Source organism: Gopherus flavomarginatus, chromosome 3, assembly GCF_025201925.1.
Source record: "Gopherus flavomarginatus isolate rGopFla2 chromosome 3, rGopFla2.mat.asm, whole genome shotgun sequence".
NCBI lineage: Eukaryota > Metazoa > Chordata > Testudines > Testudinidae > Gopherus > Gopherus flavomarginatus.
Genome location: NC_066619.1, coordinates 200,213,297 through 200,230,861, shown reverse-complemented (window position 1 = coordinate 200,230,861; position 17,565 = coordinate 200,213,297). Strand labels below are relative to the sequence as shown.

The window sequence follows — 17,565 nt, the reverse complement described above, 5'->3', positions numbered from 1 at the left end:
CATGAAATTGATCAAGATGGACCGTGAATTTGATGAGGGCCCTCATCATTGGTACTTATGCAGACCAATCATCAGAATATCTTGCAAACATTTCCAATGGTCATAGATGGGAAACTATATGGGGAGGGCTCTGAGTTATTACAGTGAATTCTTTCCCCAGTGTCAGTCCAGTGGGTCTTGCAGATATGCTCAGATCACCATATTTGGGGTCAGGAATTTTCCCCCCAAATCAGATTGGCAGAGACCATGGGGGTTCTTCATTTTCCTCTGCAGCATGGGACATAGGTCACTTGCTGGTTTGAATTAGAGTAAAAGGTGTATTCTCTGTAACTCAAAGTCTTTAAATCATAATTTGAGGGTTTCAGTACTGAGTCAGGGGTTATAGATCTGTCATTGCAGTGAAGTTCTGTGGCCTGCAATGTGCAGGAGGTCAGGCTAGATGATCATAATGGTCCCCTCTGGCCTTAAAGTCTGAGAGCGTAAATGAATCAGGGAGCCAAAACCAGCTCCCTGAAACCCCATGCCTCACCGTCCGCCAAGCACAGCTTGGTTGCAGGAAAGAATCTGGCCCATTCTCCATTTTTCCGTGTAATTATTTCATCATTTGAATAGCGCATGCAGCTTCCAATGACTTTAATGAGAACACTGTGTGGTATATCAGAGGGCAGATCCAGACTCTGATATAACAAGAGCTCTGATAAGTGGTCATATCAATTTTCTGGCAAGATCAGATCACTGTTTTACCCATCATAAAGAAATCTGTGAACTTATTTAAGAATTATCCTTCTCTTCCAGCAATATTTTCACATTAAGTTTGCGATATCTTTGTTGTTTTAAACAAAATGCAGAAACTAACAGCAATAATCAAACAATGAAAGATAGTACAGAGTATGGAAAAAGTCCTTACTCTATTAGATTCAGGGGTACATGCTTATTTTCTGCTAGAACCCTACTGAGCTATCTGGCTGCTCTGTCTCTAAATACTGGATTGCCAAACACCCAGTGATTTGAGAGATCTTTCTTAACCCGTGCCAACAGGCTTACTATAGATGCCAAAACAGTTAAAGGAAAACACACTTCTAAATGAGCTGTAAAAACAGATGTTAGCAGATAACTATGAGAGTTTTTTTTTTTTAAAAAAGTTAAATTACATTTTTTTTTATTTTTTTTTTTTATTTTTTACACAGACTAATTTTTTTTCTGGAAATTGTTTTAAAAAGGAGCAGATTTCTTTGTGAAATTGCTGAGGAATGGGCACAGTACAGTGGGACAAAAGGAAATATTTGTACTTTGCGTGAGAGGGAATGTTTTGAATGATTAAAGCAGAACCCAGGATTCCCAATTACCAGTTTTCTACTCTAAACAGTTCAGCAAATTGTTTACTAGGTGACCTTGGGCAAGTCACTTGGGCCAGCATTTTCAAATTTTAGTCACTTAAATCACTATTTGGGCACTTAAGTGGCTTGTTTATCAAAAGTGAACTACCTCCAGTTCAGCTTCTGTGGAAGAAGAAAAAATAATCTCCCATTTATTTAGGTGCCTAACTTTAGGCATTCAAGTTTGAAAATATTTTATGAGCCACATTTTGGTTCAGTTCACCTATCTTTTAATATTCTACCAACTTTTTATATGAAGGAACTTATCCTTAACTGAATAACATCACAGAGTAGATATCTTGTAACAGTTGTAAAAATACTAATATTTCCAATATCCCAAAAGAAGAGATATTACATAAAACCACTGAAATCAGCAACCTCTGGATTAAAGTATGTCAGGCAGCTATGTAACTCTTGCACTACAGTGGACAAAGAGAGAAAATTAGAAGTAGCACCATGAGATCTTCACAAATGTACCAAAAGCAGACAGTACCTTAGTGATTAAGTTTCACCCAAAAAGCTTTTATTTTCTAAATCACTTGGAATTTGAGTGACAGATGCTTTGAAGAAAGATATAGGTTTCAATATTAACATGGGTTAAACCAACAGGAATGGAGTAAGGGCCTTTGGCTACAAAATGCTAATTCAAGTGACATTCACTGCATGTTTGCTTCCTTTCAAAAACATTCATGTATCCAATGCTAAAAAATTAACAAAAGTCAAAGTTAAGCCTGATGGCCAAGGCTTAAATTAAAGAGTCTGGAGAAAAGAAAATGAATGTTGGACAGAAACAGGTTCCGGATGAAATACATGTATTAATTTTTATAATGAAATTAAAGGACAACAGAACAGAAAGACTTCCTGTTCTTAGAATGTTACCATTATAGATTTTCCCAATGCTACCTCAACATTGCCATTACAGATGCTCATCATGATAGGATATTTTATTTACACTACACTAGTTAATATGACACACAGTTTATCAGATTTATAATGGAACACTCGTCACAACACAGAGTCTTCCTATAATATTTTAAATCTATATTAATCTACCAGAACAGTGAAAACTTTTTTTTTTAAATCAGTTCCATTTTCCAAGGTTTGAATAAGGCCAAGTCTCTTGAACATCTGGGGAAGTCATGGGGTCTATTTACTAGGATTTTTTCTGAGGTGGGTCAAGTTGAGGTGTTACAATTTTCTTCCTTTGATAGGAAGGGGTAGGGAGGTTTTTTTAATTAAATTTTTTTTTAAAAGTTACAAAGTCCATTTCAGACTGTGTAAAATTCAATATTTTAGCTCTACTTTGCCAAACTTCATTTCAAAACACAGGCTGCATGCAGGTTCTTGAATTTGAAAGAATAGCCAATATACACAGGCAAAAACTGGCATAGTTCACAAACACTGATCTAACAGCCAGTTTGATACCTGACAGGCTTATTATTTGGTCACCTTAGTGTACTGTAGATTGTTTTTCAGTTCTATGCCTGCTCTCTCTTCATGTGGGGTCAGACTGGGCTACCACACCTGCATGCCTACACATCTGGCAAGATCAAAGATAAGAACAGAAGAGAGAGAACGAACGAACACTATTTAAAAATGGAAAAAACTCACATTCTCTCTTTAAAATAAATGAGTGTGCGCTTGGTTTAGTAATTTAAGAGAAGGGATGAAATCTTGGCTCCATTGAGAGTTCAGTGACAAAACTCCCATTGGCTTCCATGGGGCCCGGATTTCCACCAACATTCCTAAATACCATCAGAGGCCTTGCTAAATGTTCTGATAATGATATTTAATTACACCAACTAAGACATCATTTTACATGTTCTGATGGGTTACGCATGGAACTGGGAGCCAGGAACTCTCAAACAATAATCTTGGATCTGCCACGGATTTGCTTGGGGAAACTGGCAGGTTATACTAACTTCAGCTAGCACACGTAAGTGCAAATTGAAACCCCTCACTCCAGCAATGAGCACTGCCCTGCAAATAGGATTCACTTCAGTGGGCGGACAGGTGGAGTTTCTAAAAGATAACAAATTCTGGTACTCTTCACCCATTTCCCACATCTGTAAAATGAGAAAAAAAACACTACCATCCAGACAGGGAAGCATTAATGTTTGAACACCACTCTACAAAACACCATGTATTCTAGCAAGGTGACTCTCCTGTGTCAAGAACGTTCTTGTCTCTGTATCTTTCTTTTGCAAAAAGAGTGGGACTTAACTGAAAGCATTTTACATTATGTGAACACTGATTATTCTGTATATATTAATCCAGTGAATGTGATATGTTGCTATATTTACCATTACACCAACGGATTTTAAATCCATTTGAACTCAAAGTTTTGATTTCCTGAACAACAAAAAAATCCTCTGATGCTGTGAATATTATCTCCCCCTAAATACAAACATTGATCTGTAGAAATATTTCCCCCCAGGGTTACATTCTATATTTAAACCCATATTAATGAAATAGTTTCTAAATATCATTGAATACAATGTAACAAATGCATAAAAAGGCAATTCCACCCAACGTAATGCAAGTTTAGCTGCTTTTTCAACTTTCCTATAGAAGGTTTTCCCATTTCAGATTTGTTATTTGTTATCTAAACTGGAGACTATGGACCAGATATGAAGGCCACAGAAATCATGGGAATCCTTTGGATCAGACCCTAAATTTCAATTCACTCATAAATGTATCATCCCTAGAGAATTAGCATGATTCCACATACACATAATAGCTATGTTTCCAAGTATGTAAATATGCTGTTGACTTTAATATTCAGTGAACTTTACATTAATCTACAGTTTGAAATATTTTAAGCTAATGCATTACAGCCACAAATAGCATATACATATAGCAATTGCCTTGCTGAAAATACAAAGCACGAGTCTTTAGTATACAGAAGTAGCTTTCAAACTGTGGGACATGCAACTGGGTAAGACTTTTCCCTAGTTTCTTCAAAATATTGTTGATAACATAATTTCTCTCACTAGCTGAGTGTCCTGCTCCAGCTCCTGCTGCCAGGCTGGAGGAATGGGGAACGGATGAGGAGCAAGGGGACCTGGTGGCCTCTTCCTGTGCCAGAGGTGGAGGGGGAGGGATAGGTCAGTGGTTTGAGCATTAGCCTACCAGACCCAGGGTTGTGAGTTCAATCCTTGAGGGGGCCATTTAGGGATCTGGGGCAAAAAATCTGTCTGGGGACTGGTCTTGCTTTGAGTAGGGGGCTGAACTAGATGACCTCCTGAGGTCCCTTCCAACCCTGACATTCTATGATTCTATACCAAGTCACTTACTCTGCAGGGGCAGATACAGATGTACCCCTTTGGGAGGTAGTTCCTGCCTACCAACACAGGCTCTTGCACCTGCAAGCTGGTGATTGAGCCAGGACCAGAGGAGCCTGTGGCCTGTGAATGATCCTAGGGACAGGAGTATGAGGAGAGGTGCACAGCATGGATTTCTGCATCCAGTTGAGGCCACCTTCCATATCCCAGGCAGGAGATGCTCACAGGCCAGGGAGCAGTTGGGCATCTAGCCAGGATAGACTCCCTGACCCTAGGCATCCAAGGAAATACTCTCTCTTAGAAAAAGTGTGGTGCACATAGGACATGACTCTCTGAAGCAGGGCACAGCCAAAAAAAACCCCAAAGTTGGGAACCTCTGATGCACAACACTGGCATTCAACATAAATCATCAACTCTCCAGTTTTTAGATGGTAATATGAAGTTTGTTACGTAGATATTGCATGGTTGATTACAAATATAAAAGCAAACTATACGCTGATGAAAAGGAAATTTTGTTAAGCAATAAGAGGCTTATTAGGTGGAAATAATATGAGCGCTACTGAAGTACGTTACAGTCTAGTGTCTGTATCCAGCCAAACTATTTTGCAGGAAGCTCAGCCAGGCTGCAGAACTATTTTGGCAGAAGTATGAAAGCGCCTCACAAGTTGGCATTGTAATTTCAATGGGGCATATGTAAAATCCAAAGATTTATTAGAATAGTGTTTGCAACAATCAAGAAGTGACATCTTTTCTGTGCAGAAATCCTCCTGGTAATAAGATATCTCCAAATAAGGTCTATGCTTGTTTAAAAAGACCGAACATCTGTTGACGTTTTGGACCATTATACAATCAACAAATAATTTAATTTGTTTCGTACTCTCTGCCTCAGAGTTTGGAGTGTTATACATGAAGAATAAATGTTACTGGCCTATAAGACCCAAGTTCCTAAGTAGTTTGCCCTTGGGTTGGGAAACTCAAAATTTCCCCAATATTTTATTCTTCACAGAAAAACCTGTCACACCCTAATCCAAGGCTTTTTGGATCCTTTTGAATGAATAGTTTTCAGAACACCCTACAAAAATCTCAGGCTCTTGGCTATGCAGCTGTAAAAACTGATATTGCACAGATTAGAGAAAAAATGAGAGAGCTGGGTCCTGTCCTTTTATGATAATTAAGGGAGTTCTTGAGACCAACTATTTTCTGGATTCATGTAAAATTGGGATATACTACTTCCTCAATTTTAAGCAGATACATTTATTTAATATTTTGCTGTTACTTAGATGAAACTCGTGTTGAAGTCTGGGGGAATCTAAAACTGTAAGGCTGTGTTCAGAATGGCGAGGTTTAAGTGGAATATCTGCAAATCTTCCTTTGGCAAGCTGTGTTTTTGATCATGAGACATCAGAACATTTCTGGCTTGCTTCTTAAATGTGTAGCCAGTTGGCTGTGATGTATAATGAAATTGAAAAAAAAAAAAAAAAAAAAGAATCTTGAACAGCACCACACAATAAAACTGTATGGGACCTGTGATTATATATGGTCATTAGGAAAGTAGTTGCCAAATATCTCAGTGCCTTTCATAGCATGAACATTACACATCACAGCCAACTGGCTACACATTTAAGAAGCAAGCCAAAAGTGTTCTGATGTCTCATGATCAAAAACACAGCTTGCCAAAGGAAGATTTGCAGATATTCCACTTAAACCTCGCCATTCTGAACACAGCCTTACAGTTTTAGATTCCCCCAGACCTCAATATGAGTTTTACCCAAGTAACAACAGCAAAATCTGACCCTCTGTATTCACAAAATATGATGATTCCATTCAGCTATCTCAGTTCAGAATAGGTGTAATGCAGTTCACTGTACTTCCTGGAGTGTCAATGAGTTTATCCTAGAGGTCTCATTATAAAATGTTTACAGTAAGTGCTTTGCCATACTTCCTATATGCTGGAAGCTGCATAATGATATAGTGGGAAACTAAGTATGAATCAGCATCCACTATCACAAGATGCTTCCATCTAGTTCTTCTAGATACCATAAGTTGTCTCCAATTTTATACACACTAATATTTAATAGCATTCCTCTTTCCAGCCCCCAAATTACAGTATAAACAATTATCAAGTACAGTAATAAAGTTATGATGGGAATTTTAATTACACAAAGTTTAGGGAATTCAAGAAATGAAAGGGCCAGATTCAGTTCTCATTTACACCAGATTTACATTAAGGTAACATATCAGAATCTTCTTCATAATTTCCAGAACCCTGGTAATTCAGTTTCCTTTTTAAATGCAGTTAAAACTTCAACCAGAATATTGCAATAATGGATCTTTTCATGCTTCTCTTTCTTGGTTTAAATTAAGAGATTTTTTTCATCATCACATGAGATGCAAGACTGAACTGCTCCAGATGTAGAGCAAAGGCTAGTCCATTTAACCAAATATTAGACGCATTCAAATAAACATAGGTAACTTGTGTGTGTGTTTATTTTTTAAATCAGATATGCGTATCTGAACAGCCATTTTTAAATTGATAAGATACATTGGGCATGTGCACTCTACTATTTTCAAATGCTTATACCATTTTTCAATATGTATTCTTTTTTCCTCAGTCAATAAAGTTCACATTCCTGACTGAGGACTGAGTACATACTAATTTTTTTAAAACAAAAGAGCTTGAGTTCTCAGAATGCCAACACAAGGAGAAGCGTATCAGAGGTGTAGACGTGTTAGTCTGGATCTGTAGAAAGCGACAAAGAGTCCTGTGGCACCTTACAGACTACCAGAAGTGTTGGAGCATAAGCTTTCGTGGGTGAATACACACAAAGAGAGAACACCGAGTCTCAGATTGAGGCCATGTCTACATCTAAAATTTTGCAGCGCTGGTTGTTACAGCTGTATTAGTACAGCTGTATAGGGCCAGCGCTGCAGAGTGGCCACACTTACAGCAACCAGCGCTGCAAGTGGTGTTAGATGTGGCCACACTGCAGCGCTGTTGGGCGGCTTCAAGGGAGGTTCGGGGAACGCGAGAGCAAACCCGGGAAAGGAGACCAGCTTCGCCGCGGTTTGCTCTCGCGTTCCCCGAACAAGCAGGTCTCCTTCCCTGCGGTTTGCAGGGTGGTTCCGGGAAACGCGAGAGCAAACCGCGGCGAAGCTGGTCTCCTTTCCCGGTTTGCTCTCGCGTTCCCGGAACCACCCAGCAAACCTCAGGGAAGGAGACCTGCTTGCTCGGGGTTCGGGGAACGCGAGAGCAAACCGGGGAAGGAGACCAGCTTGATTACCAGAGGCTTCCTCAGGTATGCTGGGATACCTGCTTATTCCATGGAGGTCAAGAAAAGCGCTGGTAAGTGTCTATATTTGATTACCAGCGCTGGATCACCAGCGCTGGATCCTCTACACCCGAGACAAAACGGGAGTACGGCCAGCGCTGCAAACAGGGAGTTGCAGCGCTGGTGGTGCCCTGCAGATGTGTACACCTCCTAAGTTGCAGCGCTGTAACTCCCTCACCAGCGCTGCAACTTTCTGATGTAGACAAGCCCTCACAAAGGGCCTTAGGTGTTTAAACCCCTGATTTAAGCACTTCAGTCCCAGTGTGATCCACAAAACTGCTCAGCTGCCGCTTTATCCTGCGGGCACCTAAACTGACTCAGTGCCTAAATTGTCAGGGTAAAAAGTTCCTTGGGCATCTACGGCTATGTCTACACTAGAGACCTTACAGCAGCATAAACTGTAATGCTGCAGCTGTGCCACCATAAATTCTCCCATGTAGCCGCTCTATGCTAGCAGGAGAGAGTTCTCCCATTGGCATAATTAAACCACCTCTCACAAGCAGTGGTAATTATGTCAGCAGGAGATGGTCTCAATCTCTTATTTAAATATTTAAACACAGTGGAATAGCTTCAAAAGTCATTGGGCCAGAGAGTGAATGACTCTGTAGAGTTCAGTGGTTACGGTATCCACTTCAGAGGTCCAAGACCCTTACTCCAATCACTGTTTATTATTACAAAGTGAACTAGCTTTAAGAGGAGAAACTCTGAGTCTCCCTCAATGTTCCATAGCTCAGTAGTCAGAGCATTCTTCTGAGAAGTGTGGGAGACCCCTTGTTCAAATCTTCTCTGTCAAGCAGAGGGAGGAATTGAACCTAGATTTCCCACATCCCAGGTGAGTGCTTTAATCACTGAGCTAAAAGTTCTAACAACCATCTCTGCCACTTCCTTCAACCAGTTTGCACAGAGCAAGGCAGGCACCTAACTCCTCTCTCACAGAACTGGAAGGGACACTGAAAGGTCATCAAGTCCAGCCCCATGCCTTCACTAGCACAAACCAAGTACTGATTTTGCCTCAGATTCTTAAGTGGCCCCCTCAAGGACTGAACTCACAACCCTGGATTCAGCAGGCCAATGCTCAAACCACTGAGCTATCCCTCTCCCATGCTACAGGAAAAGGGTTCCCTGGCTGTGGATCAGAGATAGACAGACTTAGGCACCTAGTACTGTGGGGAGGGGCTCAGGATTCCACCCCTCTCTCTCATCTCAGATTCATGAATTTCAGCCCTACCCTGCCTACTATGCTTGTTTTGGTGCCTCCCACCCTTAGGACACCTCTCTCCCTCCAAGTACTGTATAGGCCAGGGAGTCTAGGCACCTAATACAGGCTTTGTGGATCCCAGTTGTTGATTCAGTGATTTTCCAAGCACTTAGAAGTTAAGTAATGCAGCACCAAGTCCCTTTGTGGATTCAGGCCTAAGTTCAGGTAACAAAAGTGGCTAAACTAAAGTTACTGAAATTTTTAAATAATCTGCCTTTAAGCAGAGTACAAATATGAAAAGCATCCCAAAAGGTAAGTTTTTTCTGCAAATGTACAGACACCTAAGATGTCAGCTTAGAATGAAAATGCTTCTTAATTATAACTATAGCATTAGGTTAAAAGAACCTATGTGCACTCCTGGGAGACGACAATATGAGAGGGGTATCAAATGTATTCTACTCAATCTCTGAACAGTAGCTTTGGAACAAGAATCTTGGGTGAGATATGGCCCTTGGTTTGCGTTTGTTAGATGTTAATGGGCTTCTATTATCTCCTGAGGCTGAGATAAAGTGTCCTGCTTCTCAGTGAGAAACTACACAACAGAATAGAATAGGTGACAGTTATGAGTGTCCCCAGAGAAAGAGCCACTAGAAAGAGCCATCAGTCCCCATTTTTTTTTTCACAAGTGTGCTACTTTGAGCACATAAGTCAAAGCAGGCATCTGATTGCCCTTCATGTTTCTGTCTTGTAAGCCTCAGCTCATTCTCACAGCATCCATTACTTCTAATAAGGATGCAGACAGTTCCCCGTTCAAACTCTTTCTGCCTGACTCTTTCGTAGTGCTACTGAGGACTATTCCCTCTGACCTTCCAATTTAAAGAATCATTAGAGTATCCTTTCTCTACTTCATACCAAAAGGAGACCAGATTTCCAAAGCACTAGTAAACTTCATTTTCCTTCCTTCTTGATTCTTAGGTCCTTGGACAACTTACAAATGATCATGTTCTTGTCCTCAATCTACTTAAACTCCTCAGATACAGATCCTTTGAGAAGCTAGGATGCCACACTTACTCATTCTCACCTAGTCCTTTCTCTGCTTGCCTCTGCTCTCACCTTCTACTTTGTAAGGGGGTACAGATGAGAATTTTCTGAAAAGCATGATTACGGCCACAGGTTATCAAGCTTGCTGATTCTATCATTTGGCTTACCCACAAGAAGTAGACACCTACCCTGAGAAACACTCCCATAAAATTACAATTTTTTCATACTAAGGAGATTCCCAGTGGTGGTTTTGTTCATATCACAACAGTTTATTGCACTAACATTTCCTATGTAAACTGAAAACACTGCAGCTCACCAATATAGTTAACATATATTTGAGATGTGCAAATATTTTAGAAGCATTGTTTTTAAAAAAAGTATCTACCTTCCTGTGTTATACCAGCCAAATCATCCCTGCCCTTTACCTTTTTTATGATTTCTGAGGTGCCCTGGCTTTTGGCTTCAATGCAAGAAGATAATTGTTGTGCCTTTTGCAAGCAGTGAAGATACAGATTGCCAGCTGGTGCTAGCATCTGGTTGTTCTGGCACAAGGAAAGATGTTCTTGACCTACTTGATAAAAGCATACATCAGCTATAATCTTGAGTACTTTAACAGGATTAACCCGATATTGTGATATGCAACAATAATACTCAAAAGCAGTAAGTACTTGGATCACTCACTAATTGGTTCCCACCAATGCTTGTTTTCTTCTGCTCCCTGCTAACATGAAATAGCCATCTTCTGAGGACAGATAAAATAATATCCTGGGACATTGCTCCCTGCCATGGATAATGACAGCCTTATTGAGAATCTTTCTATATCCTTCCAAAGGGCTTCTGTACATGCGCCTAGCATCCCTGACAACTTTGAGTATGTTTCCAGTGGTGCTGACATACCACAAGAGGTTTAACTATAGCTGTGGAAAGCAAATGCTATTAAGAGTATTTGTGCTAGGCAGAGCACTGAAGATATCCTATCACTTGCCACATCAGAATGCCTGTTTCATCAGTGATGAAGACCACTTTTTCCTGGTTCTTCCAGAAGTCCAAAAAAAAAAAAAAATCTTCTGGTTAAAACGGCCAAGGAGCTTCAATATTTTCCTAGTTCCAGAAAAACCTAAGTATGTGATAATGAGAGGCTGCATGGTCAGTAAAAAATAAAAAGTAAAACAGGAGATGCTAACGAAACAGAGAGAGTCATGAGCACCAGTTCCTGCCACTGAAGAATTATAGTGTGTTTTCACCCCATTCCTAGTGCCTAGACAACATAGTGGTAATATAAAGTCATTTCAAGAATTAAAAAACTAGACACCTATCTAGACATCTCAGATATACCGCAATTTCTGCAAACTGATCTTATGTCCCACACTCAATCAATTAATCATTGGGAGTGGGAAGGAAGAAAAAAAAAAGTTGTTCCACTATGGCTATATAAAGGTGAAATATAAAAATGCTCGTGGGAATCCTGTTACCCCAAACCAAGAATATTTTGTTGGTGACACATATAGTAAGTGTGTGCGTCACATCAGCAGAAGGATGAGGAGAAATTACACACACAATATCCTGCTGTTCTCAAACAAGGATATATACTATAGAGGTGAGAAACATGGGTTTAGCAAGAGGGTGTATCCCAAATAAAATCTTATTCTCCCTATTCCCAACAGCTCACCCTATTGATGATTTTGCCAAGCACACTTGGGCCCTGTATATTAAAGGACACAGCCCTGCTTCCATTAACTCCAACATAAGCAGAATCAGAACCTTAGAGATTCCTCTCTCCTCATGTTCTCTGCAGGCACCTGAGTTGTCAAATTGACAATCCAGAGATATTTATATCTCTTGGAGCTGGGAACAGACCAGTCTCTGTGGAATGTGCTCAGCATCTCTGGTTCAGCAGACTATGAGTTTGCATACCCTTCAGAACATGATGTGAAGCATGTTTAACCAGACTTGCTGAAGGATGTGAAATTTTTAAGTGGCAGTTGTTAGGTTACATTTATTGTTGTGATGTGTGCTGTTGAATTTGTTTGTGGCTATAGATAAGTTATAGGCACACTATATACATTAAACAAACAACAAGAACAGTAGTGCCTGATTTTTTTTTTAAATGTCAATAAAATTTCTTACTGTATGTGCCCAAGCCCACAACAAAGCATGCAGCATCTCAATTTAGCTGATATAGAATATCATGACACAGAGTTTGATCAGCCAGTTCTTATATGCCAAACTGACAAAAAGCAAATTTGCCTTAAAGTGCTCATCTGCACTGGATCTATCTAGAGCTGTAAAGAGTGACTCTGAGCTGAGACAAGCTTAACAAAGTGACTACTGGCTTGCTCACAGAGGCTCGGGGCTCTCTTTAGGCTCACCTGATACAGTTGCTGCTGCAGCCAACAAATCAGAACTAATGTGGCTCCAAGTATCAGCAGCAGAAATGGCCAGGATGTACAGACAGCTTGTCCTGCCAGCAGAGACATGAAGGACTGAGGTAGGTGGCTACATTGGCTCTGCTACCTGGCCATCAGTTACCATACACAAGAGCCTTCCACTGTATTTACAACATATGCAACTCTACTAATGGTGCAGAGACAATTCAAGTCTACTGCCAATGTCCTTTTAGAAGGATTAATTCCACTGTGGATTTCCATTCAAGTATGCTTGGTCAGAAGGGAAGGGCAAGTAAAGAACAAGTCTTTCTCCACCAAACTGATGGAGTCCTGACTGCAAAGGAGGGTTTCTATGGGCTCTTATAGATGGTAGAGCCATTTTCTGTACTCTTTTCCCTGCCCCGCCATGCTTCCTGCCTCAGGGTTTTCTCTTCTCTATATGCATGGTAAACAGCTTTATAACAGAAACTAATGTTGGTGAAATTTGGTGTGCTAATTGGAGCATATGCTAATCCAATCATGATGCTGAAGGACTTTTTGAATATTCCTGTAAGCCGTGTTGATCATAGATAAATGAGCAAATTATTCGGAATCTTTTTTCCCCTTTTATTTTACTTAGAGAACCATGAAAGTGATTTTTCAATAGCGGTATTATTGCTGTTGCTGTGCATCTGATGAATAAAACAAAAAGGCACACTCAATGAGCATATAACAAAAAAGGGACAAATACTGGCCTCAACTGCACCCTTAAAACCCCACCTAAATTAATAAGACTGCAGAGGTATGGAAGCAGAATTTGTCCTGATGATTCTAACCAGTACATGAAAAAAAAACAAAAAGATACTATGGATGAAAGTTTATAATGACCCTGATAGGAATCAATCAGTTTTAACAATAACTGTACTAAAAGCCACCTAAAACAGGCAATCCCTCCTTCATGAAACCACTTTAATAAGCAAATTTTTTTTGGCATTAAATTTATCTAACTATTATTTAAAACAGGGGTGGGCAAACTTTTTGGCCCAAGAGCCACATCTGGGTATGAAAATTGTATGGCGGAACATGAATGCTCATAAAATTGAGGGTTTGGGTGTGGGATGGAGTGAGGGTTCTGGGGTGGGGCCAGAAGGTAGGAGTTCAGAGTGTGGGAGGGGGCTCCGGAGTGGCGCAGAGGGTTAGGGTGAGGGCTCCAGATGAGGGTGTGGGCTCTGGGATGGGGCTGGAGCTGAGGACGAAGGGTTGGGGGTGCAGGAGGGTTCTCTGGGTTGGGACTGAGGGGCTCAAAGGGTAGAAATGGGATCTGGGCTAGGGCAGGTGGTTGAGGTGCAGGATGGGGTCAGGGGTACAGGCTCTGGGAGGCACTTATCTCAAGCAGCTCCCAGAAGCAGCAGCATATCCCCCACTCCGGCTCCTACATGGAAGTGTGGCCAGGTGGCTCTGCACACTGCCCCATTCACAGGTGCCGCCTTTGCATCTCCCATTGGCCACAGTTCTCAGTCCATGTGAGTTGTGGAGGTGGCACTTGGGGTGAGGGCAGCGTGTGGAGCCCCTTGGCTGCCTCTACGTGTAGGAGCTGGAAGGGGGGAAATGCCGCTGCTTCTGGGAACTGTGTGGAGCCACGGCATGTGTAGAGGAGGGCAAGCCCTGGACCCTGCTCCGTGGCAGGAGCTCAAGGGCCAGATTAAAGTGTCTGAAGGGCCAGGATGTGGCTTCCGGCTTTTCCCACTCCAACTTAAAAGATCACTTTTACAAGGCATCCATTTTTAGACTAGAGATAGGCAAACTTCTTTTGTCTAATTTCATATTCACTTAAACATCTGAGGTGACATTCTGGTCTCATTGACTTAAACAGGGTGAGGATTTCACTCCTGGTGTTGGAAAGAGTGACTCAAATGATACTGAAAATTCTGCTTAGGCAAGACCATGGAAAAGAGACCACAGGGGGAATAAAGTCCAATTTAAAAAAATGGAAAAAATAAGTAGAGAGCAAGCAACTAATGAAAATGTTGATGGAAACTATCTATACATCATACACAGAGCACCCACTTATACCAGCCTACCTACTGCATACCCAAACATGCAGCACAGGTATCTTTTAAGTCGAATTTTTAATTGAATCGTCCCTTTTTAAAAAAAGGAGATTGGAGGAGGATTATGGGTGTTACGTTACAGACAAGGTTTGCAAAAACCAGGATTAGTCTGCAAGAACTCCACAAGATTCTCCTATCCCTGCTTCAGGCAAGTACCATTGCCTTACAAATCAGAGAAGGAGTCTTCTTCAATAAGAGCAACTGCCCATATATGTATTTCAGCACCTAGAATGCAGACAGCTGCCTACTGAGATTTTCAAAAGTGCCTCAGCACCTGGATCCCATAAATTTTAATAGGAATTAGGCACTTTTCAATATTCCACTAGATGCCAAGCTCCATCTTCAAAACACCTTTAATAGTTTGGCCCATCAGATCCTAAGTGTCACCGAACGTCATTAGGATCCTAAAAGGGTGTCATCAGGAGAAGGGAGAAAACTTGTTCACCTTAGCCTCCAATGATAGAACAAGAAGCAATGGGCTTAAACTGCAGCAAGGGAGATTTAGGTTGGATATTAGGAAAAAGTTCCTAACTGTCAGGGTAGTTAAACACTGGAATAGATTGCCTAGGGAAGTTGTGGAATCTCCATCTCTGGAGATATTTAAGAGTAGGTTAGATAAATGTCTATCAGGGATGGTCTAGACAGTATTTGGTCCTGCCATGAGGGCAGGGGACTGGACTCGATGACCTCTCGAGGTCCCTTCCAGTCCTAGAGTCTATGAGTCTAAGTCATTTCTGAAAAAGTGAAGCCCGGTTCACAGCCTCCAGTTTGGTCCATTACATGCCAAAATATAAGTATCAAGGCTCCTACAGGATGACTGTTTTCAGAGTATTTTACAATGCAAGGGCTTTCTCTTGTTCTGAAGAAGTCTGAATTACCATGGGTGAAACAGTAATATTAATATAAAACAATGTTATGGGAGTTAAATTATAACATTTCCCTTCTCAAACAAATAAAAATATCTGGAAATGTACATCCTGAAAATGTATTACTAATCCTATAGTTGAAACAAAATGTCAGCCAATTAGTTAATCACATCAGATCAAATAAACACTACCATAGGGTACCTCTGGGTAAGCCACAGGGAAACACCAGTGAGAGGGGGCTGGGGATAGGTAGGAAGCAGAATGGTGTAGGTAGGGGAATAGGCACAGAACAAAAAATGCAGCTCTTTTACTGACTAGGCCTGTGCTTCTGGGCAGCTTCTCTGCACCTATGTCCTCTTTGTGCTTCTAAAAGAAAGTTAATACTTACCTACCTCCCAAAGATTCATTAGTTTTTTTTGTTGGTTTGTTTTTTAAAAAAACCTCTACAGATGCAAGGGAGCCAAATTCCACACCAGTGTAAATCCAGATTAACTCTGGATTGAAGCCAACCGAGTTACAGAATTCAGCCTTAAGTAACTACTCTCTTGCTAAGGTGCCTTGTGTATTTAGACAGAGAAAACACAACATGATAAGGTGAATGTCTTGTGTAGATAGGGTGGGACTGGGAAGGCACAGCATACTGGGGGAATAACAAGAGAAGGTACCTTACAGGAATACGAGGTAAAATAACAGGTCAGACCAGCCTGAGCAATGCCCCTCTCAAGAGCCAACCCTCCTGTGCAGCCTAGATTTTACTCCTCAGCAGCTGCAAGTGTCTCTCTTACCTTCCACTAGCTCCTCCAAGCTGGTGAGTTTCCTGCTGCCATCAATGGTGTAGATGGTGCGGACCCCCTGGGGCAGGTTCACATTGTCCGACAGCGACCTGGTGAGCTCGATCAGGAGAGCATCGAAGGAGCGAAAGCGGTCGCTGGAAACGGCAAACACCAAGCCCTTGAAGTACCTGTCCCCATTGCGGTAGAACCGGGCTTTCTTTGCTTTCTTCTCCGAGCTGAGGGCCTGCAGCGTCCGCGTGCGGTAGAAGCTGCAGTGGGCGCTGTGCGCGGGGCTTGGAATAAGCCCGTTCCCCTTGGGCCCGGAGCTGCTGCTGCAACTCGAGCCGGTCCCCGTTCTGCGGGCCCCTGGGCGCTGCTGCCTTTTGTCCCGCTCCTCAAAGTGCTCCAGCTCAATGCTCCTGTTGTTGGCCATTTATTGCACCCTCCCCCCCTTCCAACAGCTAGTCCCCCTGCTTTTGCCTCAGACCCCCCCGGCGCCGAGTCCCCAGAAACCTGCCACTAAGCCTGGCTCAGGGCGTGCAGATACAGCGCACACCTAATTTAGCATCACGCCGAACCACCCCGCCTGGAAGGATCTGGCGAGAGAGCTGTACCTCCCCTGCTCAGTATTTACACTCCTAAGCGCCAACGTTGCCCTTGGGACTAACTGACCTGCGGTGTGATGATCTTTGCCCCCTTTTAAGACACACATGCACCCACTCACAAACGCATCCCTGCTGCCTGCCTAAGGAAAGCCTAACTCAGCACCTCGCGGCCGGACGCAGCAGCAGCAGCTAGGACACAGGGCACAAACTTCGGGAGGCTGAGGAGTTGCTGGCGGGGGCTGCTAGCTCCTCGCTGTGGCCACACAGTCTCACACAATAAAGAGGATGCTGCTAGCCATGATGTCCCCAATCATGCCATTCTCTGCGGAGGAGGTGGGGGTGGGGAAGGCATCTCTCTCCCGCCCGCTCCCAGCGCCTTCCAATCCGGAATGCCCAGCTCCAATTGCCCCCCACAGCGCGCCGGGAGCCAGCGGGGCTCGGATCACATGGGCGGATTGCAGGCAGGGGGATGTCTCATGCGGCTGCCGCTCGCCACCAAGGCGCAGAGGAGAAGCACAAATCCAGGGTCCTCCGGGAGCAGACAGCCCCCGAGTCAGCGGTCCCGCCCTGCACAGCTCCAGTGTGTACGAGCAGCAGCTGGGGAAGACTGTTAGCG

General features: G+C 42.4%; 1 protein-coding gene across 4 annotated transcripts in view; it reads right to left on the bottom strand.

The window, feature by feature from the left end:
* DCLK2 (doublecortin like kinase 2) overlaps positions 1–16,796 on the bottom strand; it is a 142,623-nt gene extending 125,827 nt beyond the window's left edge. The window contains exon 1 of one of the 4 annotated variants that reach the window (XM_050946358.1): positions 16,357–16,796. In XM_050946358.1, coding sequence (XP_050802315.1) covers positions 16,357–16,777 — 421 coding nt within the window. In that variant the 5' untranslated portion in view covers positions 16,778–16,796. The remainder of the gene's footprint in view (positions 1–16,356) is intronic. The other 3 variants (XM_050946359.1, XM_050946360.1, XM_050946361.1) reach the window with 3 other exon arrangements.
* Between the last annotated feature and the right edge of the window lie 769 nt (positions 16,797–17,565).